General features: G+C 41.1%; 2 protein-coding genes across 2 annotated transcripts; both read right to left on the reverse strand.

The window, feature by feature from the left end:
• Positions 1–562: 562 nt before the first annotated feature.
• On the reverse strand, positions 563–8,618 carry arrdc1a (arrestin domain containing 1a). Its single transcript, XM_028995986.1, has 8 exons — positions 8,422–8,618; positions 3,656–3,766; positions 3,194–3,244; positions 2,426–2,580; positions 2,064–2,246; positions 1,797–1,973; positions 1,169–1,535; positions 563–914 (listed from the first exon to the last, which is right to left on the reverse strand). The coding sequence occupies exons 1-8, from the start codon at positions 8,537–8,539 to the stop codon at positions 874–876; spliced, it is 1,203 nt and encodes a 400-aa protein (XP_028851819.1). The 5' UTR covers positions 8,540–8,618; the 3' UTR covers positions 563–873.
• Positions 8,619–11,787: 3,169 nt separating this feature from the next.
• Positions 11,788–13,554, reverse strand: LOC114799913 (P2Y purinoceptor 2-like). Its single transcript, XM_028996868.1, has 2 exons — positions 13,459–13,554; positions 11,788–13,132 (listed from the first exon to the last, which is right to left on the reverse strand). The coding sequence occupies exon 2, from the start codon at positions 13,095–13,097 to the stop codon at positions 12,063–12,065; it is 1,035 nt and encodes a 344-aa protein (XP_028852701.1). The 5' UTR covers positions 13,098–13,132; positions 13,459–13,554; the 3' UTR covers positions 11,788–12,062.
• Positions 13,555–14,273: the final 719 nt, after the last annotated feature.

Here is a 14,273-nt window from a genome sequence, read left to right on the forward strand (position 1 = left end):
TGACCGCGGCGCGCCCCCTGTCGGCGGACAGTGGTGACGCGCCCGAGGCCGAACAAGGGGAGACCCAGGAGGCCCAACAACTGGCAACCTTTTTATCACTTGCCGTAATATCACTTTCTGTAATATTATTATTACATAATTTAATTCTCAGCACCACCCTGGAGGGAAGAAACAAGATAGGATGATTGAAATAAATGATTCCTTGGCTACATTATTCCTCCCCTTTCCTTTAATTCCTTGAACAGACCTCCATTTTTCAAGATACAATTCGTCCCCATAAACCAAGTTGTTCAAGGCCTGCATCTTGATACAAGCAGAATGGACTTTATGTAGTCATGTATTAATTTTATTCACACAAAAAAAATCCAGTGAACATTTGATTCCAATATCAAAAAAGTATTTAAACCCCGCCCAAAATGAAATGCAAACAAAAATCCACTTAAAAGAAAAGTACAGCTGAGATGAGCATTGTCCATAACTATGGAATTTGGATTAGGGACTTTACATTATGTTTCTAAGATGATCAGAAAGTCCACTCACAAGAAAAGGAAAAATCACAATAAACTGTAAAAGATTTATTAATCTGTTAAAACAGATTGGATTTAAAAGACCAGAAGTGGGAAACGGCAGATATGACATCACAGATGCCACATACAGATCAAATATAATAATACAGGTAAAATAAAATAAAATAACAATAATGTTAATAACAACAATGAAAATAATCATGTGACTAGTTCCAGTCTTGCATGATTATGAAAGTGCTAATACTGAGATGAACAATTAAAAAGAAGATATATATATATATGCATATATTTGTTGGACCAGATGTGATTCAGGTATTGCCACAGGCTTCCCTCATCCTTTCCAGGTCTAGTTGTTGCTGCAGCTTTCATCATAACTGGGTGGGAGCTCTGTGAATAGAGAGACAAACAAGGCTTTAGACACAGAGACCTGCAGCATCAAATATCCAACACACAATGATCAACTACAGATTGCTGCAGTGTTACTGTAGTGTGTGTCAGAGGAAAGTAATAACTCCAGGGAAACTGAACCCGGTAATTAAATCAGGAAAACCCAATTATACATTAGCAGAAAAGCACTGCTTCACAAGACAAAATTTATTAACCCATGCGTGTAGGCATTTATTTTAGATTGGTGCACTCACCATGTGGGTATGGTGACCTTAAATCAGGAGACAGGACGTTTTGCTGGAAAGCAAGACCTGCGGTGTAGCTGAACGCGTTGGGCGTCACGGCCGGAGGTTGACCTGAGCTTGGAAGCTGGGAGTATCTCCTGTTGGGCATGTCTGCAGGTCCAGCCCCAATCATCTGATCAGGATCAATTGGAGGTGCACTGGGAGAAATGCAACAGCTCCTGGGCCTGGGTACAGGTTTGGAAGGCTGCTGTGGTGTAACCCTAGGTGCTGGTGTTGGCAGAACAGGTCTGGACGGTGTCTTGCAGGTGGGGTCCACAGGGATTCTTCCAATGGCGATGGGGAGCTTCACTGACACTTCTGGATTTTTCAGAGAAACCTGCACCAAAAAAAAAAAAAAAGCACCACAGAAAGAGAGAAACACAGGATGTGAGTAAAAAGGAAACAGGAAACAAATTTGGTCTAAACTGCTATGAAAACATAATATTTGCATATGTACAGGCTGTACAGTTCAGTTTTGGCTGTCAGTTTTTTTTAATCAGATTATTCCACTCCCCACATAGATTTGGGTAACACACAAGGCTGAAAAGAGTCTTGGCTAACATAGGAAAAAGGCTAATCTGTAATCTTTAATACAAACCTGAATAAAATATTCAATGTCAATGATGTTGCACCCAGCAAGAGAGGATTGTGGGAGTTCAGGCACAATAATCTGTTCCTTCCACTGGCACTGTTTGCCTCCTTTTATTGTGGGTCCTTCCACTTCTGCAACAGTCCTTATGTCATGGAACGGCTTCTTGGCCTTATAGGTCACTTTCTACTCCAAGAGAATACACAGCAAAATTTAGAAGAGCCCCTAAATTTCATTAATGGCCATTTAGCATCTGGCTGAGCTGTAGTCCTCTACCTGCATCAAACTGGCCACCACCATGCCTGTGGACTTCCCTGACTGGTTCAGCACTTCAGTTTCCAGTTGAACAACCTGGCCTGGGGTGTACCCTCGAAGATCACAGGCAGCATTCAGTGTAACAGTGCCACTCTTCATCAGCATGTAAGAGAAGTTCTTGGTGGTGGATGCAGAGTTTGTACCCTGTGGATGGAAGGCACCTTGTTTGATGACAACGGTCAAAGTTGCTATACAACGCTTGGACTGTGATTATGAAAAATGTGACTGGTATAATTATGCTTCTAAAAATTATTGCAATGTAAGCATTTAGCGTTTAAAAATTTCTTAACATTTATTTACATTTTTATGCAGCCTTGTCTCACCTGTAATTCAGGAACATCATTGAGGTTAAAAGGATTGACGACCTCAAACATCTTTTCAACCGCATAATCCTTTGATAACCGAGGAGTGTCGATGAACGCTCTGATTTTGTATATAATCCTGCCATATGGTCCAACATACGAGGGCGGAGCAGAAGCTAAAAGGGTGGAAACAGGTGAAGTGAAGAAATGTTCACAAGGTCTGAAGAAAATGGACCAGATCATCAACACATGCTTCTGCATCCACGTGGTCAGCTTTTCATGTGATGCCTGATAGAAAGGAAAGAAGGCCTCAAACATTCCAGACAGCGGAGGCAAACTGGTCTGATCGGTTTTGTTTGGTTCTTTGTTTCCACGCACCATGGGAAAAGGATACAAGGTAAGTTCCCTGTTATGACTGAGCAGTAGTGTCACATGACCTACAGCCCTACCACAGCAGGCAGCGAACAAAGAAAGAGCCTATTGTATATCTGGAGAGCAGTCATTTGCATGGCTGATCTCCACAAGGAATCGGGTTGCAAAGTGTCAGAATGTAACCTACCTGTCTCCACTCATTCCCAAAGCCCACTTGCCCAAAAATTACACTACAACCTACAATACAGGTAACCATTCACAAACCGGGAAAGAACACAAAACACATTATATTCTTAAAAAAAAAAAAAAAAAAAAAAAAAAAAAAAGACAAGTAAAACAATCACATGTTCAGGTGAGTCACTAATCTAGGTGGAACGCTGAAAGTGAGAGAGTGATGTCATCGTTCAACCAGCTCACCTGGTAGGAGAAATCTGAACGGAAAGGAATGCACCCCCTGTCTGAGAGTGCCTGGGGGAAGGGAGAGAAAAATGACAGGTTCAGTCTTCCTACGAGAGCACTCAGCTTTGTTTTGGATGAGAGTAGAGGAAAAGAGACGGGCGTGGCACCTAGCATAGAACACTATCTTTAATGGTGTATTTATAAACAGGGTTTAAAATGGGAGGAGACCCATTATTGACACACACAACTTCCTCATTCTGGATCATTTTAACTCGTGCCCATCAATAAGGTGTTCCTTTCTATTTATTCATGTATATCCAGAGAATGCAATTGACCTTACACTAGCAAACAAGCCCCAGACTTCATACACAGGGCTGCATTTACTTCAGAAATAGTGGCCAATATGTAACTAAATAAGTGACCTGTGAGATAAAATTCAGGGTAAAAGCTTTAAATTATTATTGTTGTTGTTGTCCATACCTTTGTCAGCCACTGACACAGTACTGTTGCAATACTGTTCTTTTGTCGTCCAGGCTGTGTCATTCACCTTGCTGGTCACCCCACAAAAGCCAGTGCAATTCACTTTGATAGCTGAAAAAAAATGATTTCTGAAAATTGATTATTTATCAACAACAAGCACAGGCAAAAACAAGAGAAAGAACTACAGGTAAATGGAATGTATTTACACAGAGCAGGAATATGTTATAAAAGTTAACTACAGTAAATACAAATACAGAAATATTCTCAGCTGCATCATACTGTATTAAAAAGTATAAATATTGTATTTCCAAACAATTCCATCTGGACCATGAAGCTCAGCCTTTCAACTTGAGGCGTTCCAACATGATGTAATGTTTATCTGTTCACACTCACTCCCCATGAGGCAGTAACTAGCATCCCTTGACACATTTAGATAGTCAAGAAGCCCATTGGTAGCCAGAGAAATGAAAAGATGATGATTTACAGAGGGAATCATTACTATTAAAAATTGGTACAAGAAGACTTCAAGTGTTCTTCAAACATACATTCAACTACCTTCTCAGAGCCAATATGGTATAGTACAGTACATACATGTTATACTATATACAGTATCTAGACATTAAACAGATTCAGAATATAGAATATAAAATGTATTGAATATAACAGCTAAATACTAAAAACGACTGGAGTGGAAGTTGCCTATTGGGCCTAACACATGCCAATGAACCAGAAGACCACAAAGGCCTGTATTATTAAAATTATTTTACAGCATTAATAGGATTAATAGGAACTAGTGCTGCACGATTAATCTTATCACAATCGTAATCGCGATGTCAGTCTGTGCGATTACATGAACGCAAAAAGCTGTGATTTAAATGATTAGTACATGGATTGGATCGGCAACATATCCGATCCATTCTCTCAAAGTTTGCGAGTCTCACTTCAGTCGGATGTGATGTATTTGGTCACATGACTTTCGATTCGGAGACATATGGTTGGACGCCGCATGACACGCTGCATCGTACGTCAACGTCGCCGCCATATTGCGAGAGGCTCTGCTGTGGCGTGAAGCATATACATGTTTATGGAGAGAAGTGCATAAAAATGCCTCACTCTTGTGCTGCTTGGGGCTGTACAAACCGCTGTACGCTCCAAACCAGATCCCGGGGGATTAAATTTCATAGGTTAGGCTGGACAATTGTTTTGAATATATTTGGCCATTATAAAATCCCCGTTTTATAAGTCTTAACCTTAGCTAAGCTAGGCTAAGCTAGCGAAGCTATGCATTCCAGTGTTCAAGTCAGCCTCCAAACAACGTTTTGGCTAAACGTAGGCATTAACTATTTAGACTGTTCTTAGCTGTTTAGTTAACTTTTCTCAAACTTTGAAGGTTTCCTAAAGAAATTCACCTCAGTTTACAAATCTTAACCTTAGCAAAGCTATGCATCCCTGAGTTCAAGTCAGCCTCCAAACAACGTTTTGGTTAAACGTAAGAACTATAATACAGGATTTTATAATGGTCAAATATAATGAAAACAGTTGTTTAGCCTTACCAGGGTTTGTCGTTCGACAGTAATGTAAAAGAGTTTTTGTGATTTTTTTAATTTTGTAGAATATTGTATTTTGAAAGCACTGGGCATTTCAGGTTATAAGTAGTTTGTATGTTTCACTTTGAAATTAAACATTTTACTATTAGTATGCGACTTTTCATTGATGTACAAGCAAGTGTCCTTTATCATATCGCAATATTGATCTCAATAATCGCAATGTCTTTTTCCCCAAATCGTGCAGCCCTAATAAGAACCACAACTAGTACATCTAACTGCACTTACCACAACACCGGGTGGACATAAAATGTAAAGGTCCCCTATTGTGAAAATTTTACTTTGTGGAATTATTTAACATTAATACGAGTTCCCCTAGCCTGTCTATGGTCCTGCTAAAAACGGCGATAGGTGTAAAAAGTGCTTTGGCCATTCTGTTTCTCCATTCAGAGAGCGGCAGCTCACACAATCTGATCCCGAATTTGTCCCCTTATGTCGTCATAAGGGGAAAGGTTATATCCCCTTTCTCATGCTTTCTCTGGGCAGAGAATTTTCCAGGAACGTCACCAACCGTCATGGCCTTGAAATGAGTGATGTGTTGCAGTTCATCTGTGATTGAATGCGAAAAAGAGCTCAAATGTGGTTTTTAGTTCAGACATGCGAGACTCTGAAGAACCAGTGGGATAATTGGCAAAACGGGGACTTGAGTTCCTGGTTGGTGAATGGTGTCAATGACATCATTTCCGTGAATGCCCACTCGCTTCTATAGGCCGCGCTCCTCCTCATCCCGCCTCTCTCATCCTCATTGGCATTTAAAGCTACTGACAGCGAAACGCCGCATCCTGGGAAAATCCCATTGTGGGACTGGCTAAAATTAGTTGTAATTCTGCACCACGGCTGAATTTCGGAAAAAAAGAGACATCTGATACAGTATTAGGGGAACACGAAGACTGATATAAAAGCAATAAAAAAAAATCATAATAGGGGACATTAAATAACACTGCAAACAACTGCCGTTTCAAAATTTCAGGAGACATGTTTGTATATGTACTCTTTTACTTTTGCTGTTAATTATTATAAGAAAAAACACAGAACACAGTTTTTACAGATGTGTAGAAATGTAAACTGTCATACTCCGGCATTTCAGGGCAACAAAAATAATGTAATTATAAATTCTGTATTTCTCAGGTCACTGTAGAGCACTAAATGTTAGAACCACCACAGAGATTAATTCCTTTTTTTATGGCACCTAATAAGGAGTCTAAAGCCTGCTGTGGATGCCCGAATCAATAAAAGCACAAAACACACTAAATGCCGTCCTGTCACCAGAGGCCAGTGGAAGTTAACAGGCCTCTGAATAATCTCACGAAGGTTATAATGAAAATGCAACTATTCTTCTGTCTTGCTCTCATTCTCCAACTACATGAACTCAGTCTGTTCAAATGCCACACTTTCAGTCTGGTGATGTTTGTGAACATCAAAACGGAGCATTCTTTAAGACATCCTGACTATTCACATCCAAATACTATCAGAATCTTAATAATAATTCATAAATTAGTCTAAAAGTACAAGTTTAGACCCCCGAACTTAAATATAAATAAATAAATAAATACATTTACATAATAACATTCTGCCTATTAAATACATAAATAAAAATGGCCTATGTTATATAATTTGCAATTGATTTTTACTACATTCATGTGAGTCATTCTTGGTCTAATCTGAAAATGAAGAATGATTAATATAATAATATAATAATATAAAAAGTAATTCAGTCATAATATGCTGCAGGGCTGATAAGGACTAAATATTCTCTAAAAAGAACCTCAAGAGCCCAATTTCTCCACTCACTATGCTGATAATATTGAAAATGGCAACCCATTCTGCAGGGTGACAGCAAAGACTGGGATGGTGTCTGCAGTTGATGGCGCGTTTAAAAAAAGAAATAAAGGGTGAAGTTTACAGGACGTTGGCAAGCAGGAAACCACAGCATTACACAAGAATTTACTGCATGGCTGAACAGTTCAAGCATGGTCATAATGTCATCCAAATTACGCACATTAATGCTACACTTAACAGTCCAATTGTCCAAAATTTTTTGGACAATTTAACTTTTCTCCAGTGTGTTAAAATGAATAATCTGCCCCTTGCTCCTGTTTAATGGGACAATCGTACTTGGACTGGCCTTTGGTGCAAGCAGTAGTTTGACTATATTACTATAATAAATATGGTAATATAGTATATTAATAGTGGCCCCCGCAGAAACAAATTCCATAACACCAGCAAAATGAAATGTTGTTCCCTGCTCAAACAGTACAATCAAATGGCATTTGTTATATAATTATTATTTACAAAAATAGCTAAGGGTACTACAGTATTCATGACCGTGCATGCGGTTTGATAAGACTTCGTCAGTTGTGCTTTATGATTTATTGCCAAGAATTCACAGGATTCACCTCGATTTGCAACAATTACTGCATTTCAAAGATATTTTGTCCAAACATAATAATAATCATCCTCATCAGAAAATGTACAGATAATAATCCTGAGCACTTAATCTTACTTTTCTGATCGTTTACAGTGTGCAGACAGGAAGAGCAGAAAGAAGAAGGGCGAGTGACATAGTTTAAGTTGCTCAACAGGTTCTACAAAGAAGGGGGGGGTCATCAACCTTCATCCAAGCGAGACGACAGAGTTTCACATAATGGGGATGGAGACAAAACCACCTTCCATTCCCTTTAAGTTCATAAAAATCCACAAAGCAAGATAATGCAGTTAAACCTATAATTACAAAAATGAAACTTCGACTTGATTTAATATCAACTTTGTGAAAATGAGGAAATCTAAATTAATAAAATGGAATTAAATAAGTTGATGTGTGTTTAATAAGCACAAAGTGTGCTTATTGTGTGTATTTATATACAACATTTGGCATGGGACAAGTATATTTAACCACAACACAGAGGTGTTTTCTCCGAACCATCGCCCCCATTTCCTGTGTAAAGGTGTCTTTTCATAACCGTGAAGAACTCAGTTAAAACCGCGGACCAGAGGGGCTTTCATATCTACATAATAGTTCCGCTTTTTTTAAAAAAAATCTGGACACTGGGAACGAGAGGAAGAACGAGACAAAAAAAAATAAGCAGCGCTTCTCGTTTTCTGGCCCGCAGGACGACCTCGCGTCTTCGGCCCAGGTGGGTGGAAAATGTCGGGGCTCCTTACCTTTACACTGTATCGGCTGGGCGGTGGAGATCTTCACGGCGCCCGAAATCGCCTCGCCGGGCCCGTACGTGGCTTTGTTGTCGGCCAGGGAGACTTCGAAGCCCTGCAGTTTGCCCATGTCGAGCTCCGGACGGAACGGCGCGGCGCACCCACCTCTGGGCGGCCAGGGACTTTTTTCCACCTGTGCGCGCGCCTCGCTTTCGTCTCCCGTGACGTCACGCCAGGGGAGGGGTTGATCCTTGACCTCCCCTCGGCCGAACCGGCGGCCACGTCCCTGCACTCGGTCTCACACGCATGCATTCGACTCCGAACACTTTCCGAACACGTATTTTAAGGCATGTTAGCAGCCAGAAGACCACAAAGTCACAGGTTCTAACCCCACTTACTACCATTGTGTCCCTGAGTAACCCTGAGTCTCCAGGGGGACTGTCCCTCCAACTGGAGGGAAAGGAAGGTTGCTGGTTCAAGGTGCCACTGAGCAAAGCACCATCCCCACACACTGCTCCTGTCATGGATGCCCACTGCTCACCTAGGGTAAGGGTCAAAAGCAGTGGACACATTTTGTTTTGTCACCATGTGCTGTGCTGCAGTGTTTCACTCCACTTTCACTTACTGATTGTAAGTGTCTGGATAAGGGCGTCTGATAAATGCCGCCAAACAGTGCACAACTCCAAAAGGGGGCAGTATTTGGCAGAACAACATTACTCCATACGATCAATAAAAATCCCATAATGTACGATCATTTTATGGCAAAGTTATTTAATTTGCACAACAAGATCTCTGTTTTTATCTGGCTGCGCGGACATACTTGGTTTCCTTTACAGTAAATCAATGCACGATGTAACACGCGTAAAGTAAGCGATAGTAATGCGCGACGGAGTTGCAGTAACAGAAGACACAAATAGGTCGCATACGCAACATCGCCATCAGAGTGACAGAAAAGAATGAGGGAAAGAGCCCAGTTTTACTGGGTGGTTAAATCCAGTAGCAGCACTAACAGTAAAGCTTTCTGCGCAAAAATTGACATTCTGTGCTGCTCAGTGCAGCGCCGTTCTGCCCAGAGGTGGGTTTTACAATCATTCTGCAGGTAAATCTCACATTATACACTATAATATTCACAGTCTGTAATAATTTGTGCTATTGAAGCAGATTTTCTGAGCACTGCAGAATGTAATTTGTGTACATAACTCCACATGTGTTCATTTATAGTTTTGATGCCTTCAGTGAGAATCTACCAAAATAAATGGTCATGAAAATAAAGAAAACACATTTAATGAGAAGGTGTGTCCAAACCATTGGCCTGTACTGTGTGTGTGTGTGTGTGTTTGTATATCTATAAATAAAATGATCATTTTAAGATGCAGGTATGGTACTTCAGCATTTAGGATCTGGTTAAAGAGCTATCAGTGGAGGATGCTTGATCGGTGAGTATCAGGTCACATCTTGAGCGCCAATCATGCAGCCGACACTGATCGATAACAGATATCACGTAGCGATTCTCACTGTCCATTGTGCTCTGCGTTTACTCACTACAACGCAAGGAGCGTTGGTTAGCAAGCTAGTTTCAGTAAACATCTCTCCAACTCAGTACGTATAGACATGACATAAAAACCGCCATTTTCTCACATTACACAGATACTGTTGCTTTGTTTTACACAAAACGTCTTAAACTCCTCACTCACAACAGGAACATTCCCCACTGCTTTCAAACAGGCTGTCATTGCTCCCCTGCTCAAAAAACCCACATTAAACCCGTCTCTACTGGATAGCTACCGCCCAGTCTCCAACCAAAAATTCTTGAAAGAGCAGTCCTGGCTCAACTTTCCTCATTTCTCCACGAGCATGATCTTCTCGACCCTTTTCAGTCTGGTTTCAGGAAAGGGCATTCAACTGAAACCTCCCTCCTGGCAATGATGGACGACCTTCGTGCTGCAAGAGCTGCCCGCAGATCATCTGTCCTTGTCCTACTTGATCTATCTGCTGCCTTCGATACAGTTAACCACGAAATTCTTCTCACCACACTCTCTGATTTAGGAGTTACAGGAACCGTACTAGATTGGTTCACCTCTTATCTTTACGACTGGTCCTTCAAGGTATCATGGGGAGGTGAGACATCTGTCCTCTCTAGGGTAACCACAGGGGTTCCACAAGGCTCTGTCCTTGGCCCCCTTCTATTCTCAATATACACTCGCTCACTTGGTCACATCATCCAATCACATGGCTTCTCCTATCACTCTTATGCTGATGACACCCAGCTCTATCTGTCATTCCCACCAGAAGAAGCTACTATAGCAACAAAAATTTCGGCCTGCCTCTCAGACATATCGGCATGGATGTCTGAGCGACACCTCCAACTCAACCTATCCAAAATCGAGATTCTGATCTTTCCGGGCAACAATTCCCCTCAACAAAACCTTTCATTTCAAATTGGATCGCTACTGTTAACACCCACGGCATCTGCAAAAAGCCTTGGAGTTTGGATAGATGACAAACTAAGTTTGAACCATCATGTTGCTGCGATCTCCAAATCCTGCAGGTTCACTCTCTACAACATTCGCAAGATTTGGCCTTTTCTCTCACAACAGGCTACGCAGCTCCTCGTCCAGGCAATGGTCATCTCCAAACTCGACTATTGTAACTCTCTCCTGGCTGGAGTCTCTGCAGTCACCATAAAACCACTCCAGATGATCCAAAATATGGCAGCCCATCTCATCTTCAATCAGCCAAAATACACCCATGTTACACCTCTTCTTACCTCCCTCCACTGGCTCCCGGTAGCTGCTCGCATTGAGTTCAAATCCTTGATGCTTGCCTACAGGGCTGTAAATGAAACTGCGCCCTCCTACGTCAACACACTACTACCTAGATACACTCCTACACGCTCTCTCAGATCTGCAAACGAAAGGAGACTAAAAATTCCTTCTTCACGGGGTCTCCGATTCCAATCATCTCTGTTCTCCGTTGTTGTCCCTGGCTGGTGGAACAACCTGCCCTCCTCCACACGACTAGCCGAGACTATCACCACTTTTAAGAAGTAGGTGAAAACCCTCTTGTTCAAAAAATATTACAGACAAATCTAACACTTACACACGCACATGCGTACACATTGCACAAACAATACAAAAATGTATAAATACATTATAATTTTTCTTCGTCTAGCACCTAACAATCTCTGAGCATGCTCTTCACTGACAAGTCTGAGCCTCTTCAGGGCTCTTAGTTTGTAAACTCAATATTCTATAGAAATCGAACGAGAATTGCTGGTGTCTTCCTCTTGTAAGTCGCTTTGGATTAAAGCGTCTGCTAAATAAAGTAAAGTAAAGTAAAGTAAAGTAAAAAAAAATTTAATGTGAAAACATGACAGAATTAGAATAGTTTACTTTAATCCTTACCATCCAATTTATAGACACAGAGAAATCAGATATCACCATGAAAATATGAGAGTGAATAAAAAATAAAAATGATGGGAAAAATATCTGGACAACTGCTACATTCTACATACACAGTCACAGTTCGACATAATGACTTATCGCAGACATTAATTAGTATTGTGGATCAGAACAGAACTGGCATATTCATTTACACAGAGCATCCATTATCTTCTTCTATAGTCCAATAGTATATTAAAATTAAAACTATTATTATTTTGCAATGGTGTCAATCACAATTCTGTTCATGCTCTGAGTGACCGTCTCTGATTCGCTTCTGTTACCAATTCTTCTTTTGCTCACTACCACTTTAATGGACCTTCTGATGGTTTTTCTGAAACTGTTTGTCCCAAAGAAGTAGATTAGAGGATCCAAGCAGCTGTTTATTCCCCCTAAAATTAAGGAGACGTAATATGCCGTCTCCACCTTTCTGAGGAGGTCACACTTTTCTGGATGGTACCTCACAACCATGACTCCTATGGTCCTTGTAACATGCAGTGGCAGGAAACACAGTCCAAAGATAAGCAGGCAAGTTCCTATCATTCTCAGAGATTTGGCCTTGATTGAAGGACCCTTCAGGGTCTTCACGTTGATTCTGGCCACAGAGTTGACCAGGCCCCCATAACAGGCTGCTGAGGTGCAGAAAGGCAGGATGAACCAGAAAGTGAGTAGAATAAAGTTTATGATCAGGTACTGTTCACTAAGTCCCCTCTGGTTGATGTTCAGGCACTGCATAGTCTCCTGCTCTTTGCCGGCTGGGACCAAGACAGAGTAGATGATGCCTGCGGTCAGCAAAAACAGCCAAATTCCAACACAAAGCTTTTTGACGAAACACTTACGCTTCATAGGGCAGCTCCGGTTAAAGTGCACCACTGCCACATAACGGTGAATGCTGATGAGCATCAGAAACGTGGTGCTGCCATAGAAATGCATGCTGAGTAGTACGATCTTGAAATGGCACAAAAGGACCCCGAATGGCCAGTTGCCGTCATTGGCAAAGTGCACAACCATCATAAGAATGGCCGGGGTTCCGACGGAGTCGCTGAGGGCCAGATTGAACTGCAGGACAGTGCTGGAGTTCCAGTGGGACATGCGGCAACAAAACACATACAAGCTGAAGACGTTTAGGCAAAAACCCAATAGAAAGACCAGGCAGAGGAACACAGCGACGTAAACGCTCTGGGAGTCCGCTGAGCACTCAGATGTGTTGGATGTTGTATTGGTTGGAAGCACAGAGGGCAGAACCATGCTGGCAATCAAGGCAGAGGGCCGCAAACTCCGTCCTGATGCAGCAAAAGAAATGATTGCAACATAATGTAACATGATTCAGTAGATTGCATCACACATGTGAGCTCTCTTACCAAAAGTATTAATTCATAAAGTTGTCCGGTCCCGTTATTCTGTAGCAGCTGTTTCATTGATCAAAAAGATTATTTGCCCTGGTGTCATGTTATCCATATTGCACAATCACTTCACTATAATGACAGATTTTTAGGCTCATGAGATAGTTTAAACTTTCGCAGTTATGCGTTCAAATTATCATGTTAAATTTAAGAATCAACTAGACAGAGTTTTGTCAAGTGGTTGGCAATCCATTGAAAGTACTCACCAAAATGCCTTATACCAAAGCAGCTGTTGTGAGCTGACTTGACATCAGGGCATAGACTTGAAGCAGCCAGAGACACAGACAAGCCTGATGGAGCTGACGGCTAAAACTGAAAAGCAGAAGATGCCGTTTGTTCCCTTTTTAAAAGTAAAATGTCAGGTCACTTCCTGTAATAAAAACAGGTAGAAACCTGGCATGTGTCACTGTCCAAAAGTGAATGTGGCCTTTACTACCCCTAAATTATATGAAATTAAAATGCAAAAAGCGAAAGGAAGCATTTTATTTACTCAGTCCCACTGAAACAAAACTAGTCTTGCCATGTGCGTGATGTCTGAAGGTGAATTCATTTAGGCAATAAAATACAAACTCCTCTGCATCACGTGTGTCAATTCTGAAGTTTCAACTACAACCTGAAGATGTCACTAGAAGCATGACATTACAGGATCCAAATGTACTAAGAAGAATAGAATTCATCTGCAATTCTGCGACCCACTTTTAATGTCTGATGCTCACGAAAGAAAATAGAGTTAAAGTTAAAATCCACTAAACCAGCTTGAGACGTCAAGATCGTGCATTTGATTACTGAGAGTTACCAAACATAAGGTTGTGTGTGCACATGGCACACAGTTCGGATGGATGTGCCTAATGTCTGCAAATTCTTCACAATGCTACACCACCACCAACACCAGTCTGAACCACGAATTCAAACAGGAACCTTCACAAATCATGTACTTGAGATAAACCAAAAAAATTTACCCCGTTATAAGTATTAAAAGTATTTTACTCACTTGAGTAAAAGTATGTTGCTCCAAATGTGC

The sequence above is a fragment of the Denticeps clupeoides genome, chromosome 11 (genome assembly GCF_900700375.1).
Source record: "Denticeps clupeoides chromosome 11, fDenClu1.1, whole genome shotgun sequence".
NCBI classification, from domain to species: domain Eukaryota; kingdom Metazoa; phylum Chordata; class Actinopteri; order Clupeiformes; family Denticipitidae; genus Denticeps; species Denticeps clupeoides.